General features: G+C 35.4%; 1 protein-coding gene across 1 annotated transcript; it reads right to left on the reverse strand.

Moving 5' to 3' along the window:
• Nucleotides 1-986: 986 nt before the first annotated feature.
• Nucleotides 987-1,906, reverse strand: LOC149150956 (protein FLOWERING LOCUS T-like). Its single transcript, XM_089442999.1, has 4 exons — nucleotides 1,676-1,906; nucleotides 1,538-1,581; nucleotides 1,399-1,436; nucleotides 987-1,297 (listed from the first exon to the last, which is right to left on the reverse strand). Exons 1-4 carry the CDS (start codon nucleotides 1,904-1,906, stop codon nucleotides 987-989), a joined length of 624 nt encoding a protein of 207 aa, XP_089299125.1.
• Nucleotides 1,907-2,203: the final 297 nt, after the last annotated feature.

Here is a 2,203-nt window from a genome sequence, read left to right on the forward strand (position 1 = left end):
GGCTTATACTCTCAATGCCGTCCCAATTCTATGACGGTTATATTACCGAATGTTTCGATTTTCTTTCAGATTTTAAAAGGCCGTGGTTGCTCCTATCCTATTATTAGGCTGTGACGTTGTTTGATATGTTGAGATTACCCTTAAGAATGTTATGTGTTTAACGCAGGTTACACACATTTGATTTAATATATTTTAACTTAGTTTAGTGGTTTTATGTTAGTCATTTATCTTAAACTTAAAATTATCATAATTGAGAGGTTAAAGAAAAAATTATTAAAAATTAGTAAGTTTAAGTTATCATAATTGAGAGGTTAAAGAAAAAATTATTAGGTTAAGTTTAAGTTAATTAGTTTAAGTTAATTAGTTTAAGTTATTTAGTTTAAGTTAATTAGTTTAAGTTATTGAGAGGTTAGTTTAAGTTAATTAGTTTAAGTTTATCTTAAACTTAGTAAGTTTAAGTTATCATAATTGAGAGGTTAAAGAAAAAAATATTAAAAATTATTTTGTAATTTAAAACACCAACAGTTACAGTGATTTTAAAAAGTATATCACTAATATATCGCACCTTTACTATGGTAAGACTATTTCCTTTCATAAATTTTATGAAATTGTTTAAGTATAAATAAGTGCACAAAAGAGATAGAGGACTGTGTATAGTATTGCAGTGGCATATATTCACATACAAAACCATCACTGATAGATGGGTATTTTATTCCATCCTAATATTTTCAAAATAACAGAACACTGAATGACAAAGATCTATTATAAAATTGTAATGGTTATCAGCTGGCCAGTATATTGTATTGCGCTTTCATATATTCACGATTCAAAAACATCACTGATCGATGGGTGTTGTATTCCATCTCAATATATTCAAAATAACAAACCACACAATGACAGAGATTTGTATTTAAAACTTGCAACGGTTATCAACTGAAACTGCTCTTGCTTAAATTCTTTTAAACCGTTTCCGCTTACTGGTCGTTTCACCGCTTACTGGTCGTTTCATCGTCGTTCTTTTCCTGGCTGCTGTATGTCGGTGCAGTACAACTTATAGACGGGTCATCAGTAACATCACTATGAGTGTCCTCATCTTCGTTCTCAGTTTCTATTTTGAGAAAAGCGGCCCCCAACGGCGGTCCAAGAGCGTTGGCTTCGGCAAAACCTCTGGTACTGAAGTTCTCCCGGGAGTTGAGCACAAAATTGGGAGATTCGTTTGGTTTGAACAATGTAAAAACTACCGTGCGGGTGCCAATGGATCTGGGAGCTTCATACGGAACCACCTCCTGCAAAGAGCCTGGTTTAAAAAAGAAAGATATCGATAATTAGGGTTAGCACTACGAGGGATTCACTTGATCGATTTGGAGTCCAAAGAATGAAGGAAAATCATGATGATACCTTCATACTGTCCGAGGGTAACGAATGACGTAACCATCCTGTACAACGTAGGATTAATAGAGCTATTACGAAATTATTGAAAGGGTAACGGTACTATATCATCGCAAATTTGATCAGAGTTCAAGATATTACAACATACCAGTGCAAATACTCGCCTCTCGGAGAATCTGGATCCGTCATAATCTGATTATCAATTTATCAGAACGGTAACATTAGAATTTCGATTTGACGAAAAGTTATTGAAGAATGAAAATGACGAAATAGCAATTAAACTTACCATTGTTATTAATGTGGGGTTGGTGAAGGATTCCCTTAAACCGGGACCATCTGGATCAAAACTGAATCCAAGATAATCTGGGCTTTCTCGCAAATCACCAAGCAATACTTCATCACCCGAGCTCATTTGTCTGTCGCCGTAGAATGGATAAATGATTATGTGAGGATTGAAATCGTCCACGACGCGTCCGATAGCTCCAGCTTCTACCAGTTCCTGCCTTATCTCCTCCATATGCGACACCAACAGAAACTTGAATCAAGACGAATGAAAGAGTCTCCTAAATTATACGAAATCTCTCAACTGATGCTTATAGTGATGTTGTACTACCGAAAGGAGAGAGGGAGATGGCGGCTTCCGATGTTCTTGATGGATTCTTGAAAGCCGGGGAGCGGAGACAATCGCGCAATACAGTGATACCAGACATGACGGAAGAAATCATATAATTTTCGGAAATTTGAAACATTCAGTACCAACAACATCTACTTAAAATAATTTAGGTTTTAACTAAGGTAGCTTCACCATAATATT

This window comes from Pinus tabuliformis, chromosome 9 (assembly GCF_031772625.1).
Source record: "Pinus tabuliformis cultivar Carrire ecotype Pingquan chromosome 9, CPIR1, whole genome shotgun sequence".
NCBI lineage: Eukaryota > Viridiplantae > Streptophyta > Pinopsida > Pinales > Pinaceae > Pinus > Pinus tabuliformis.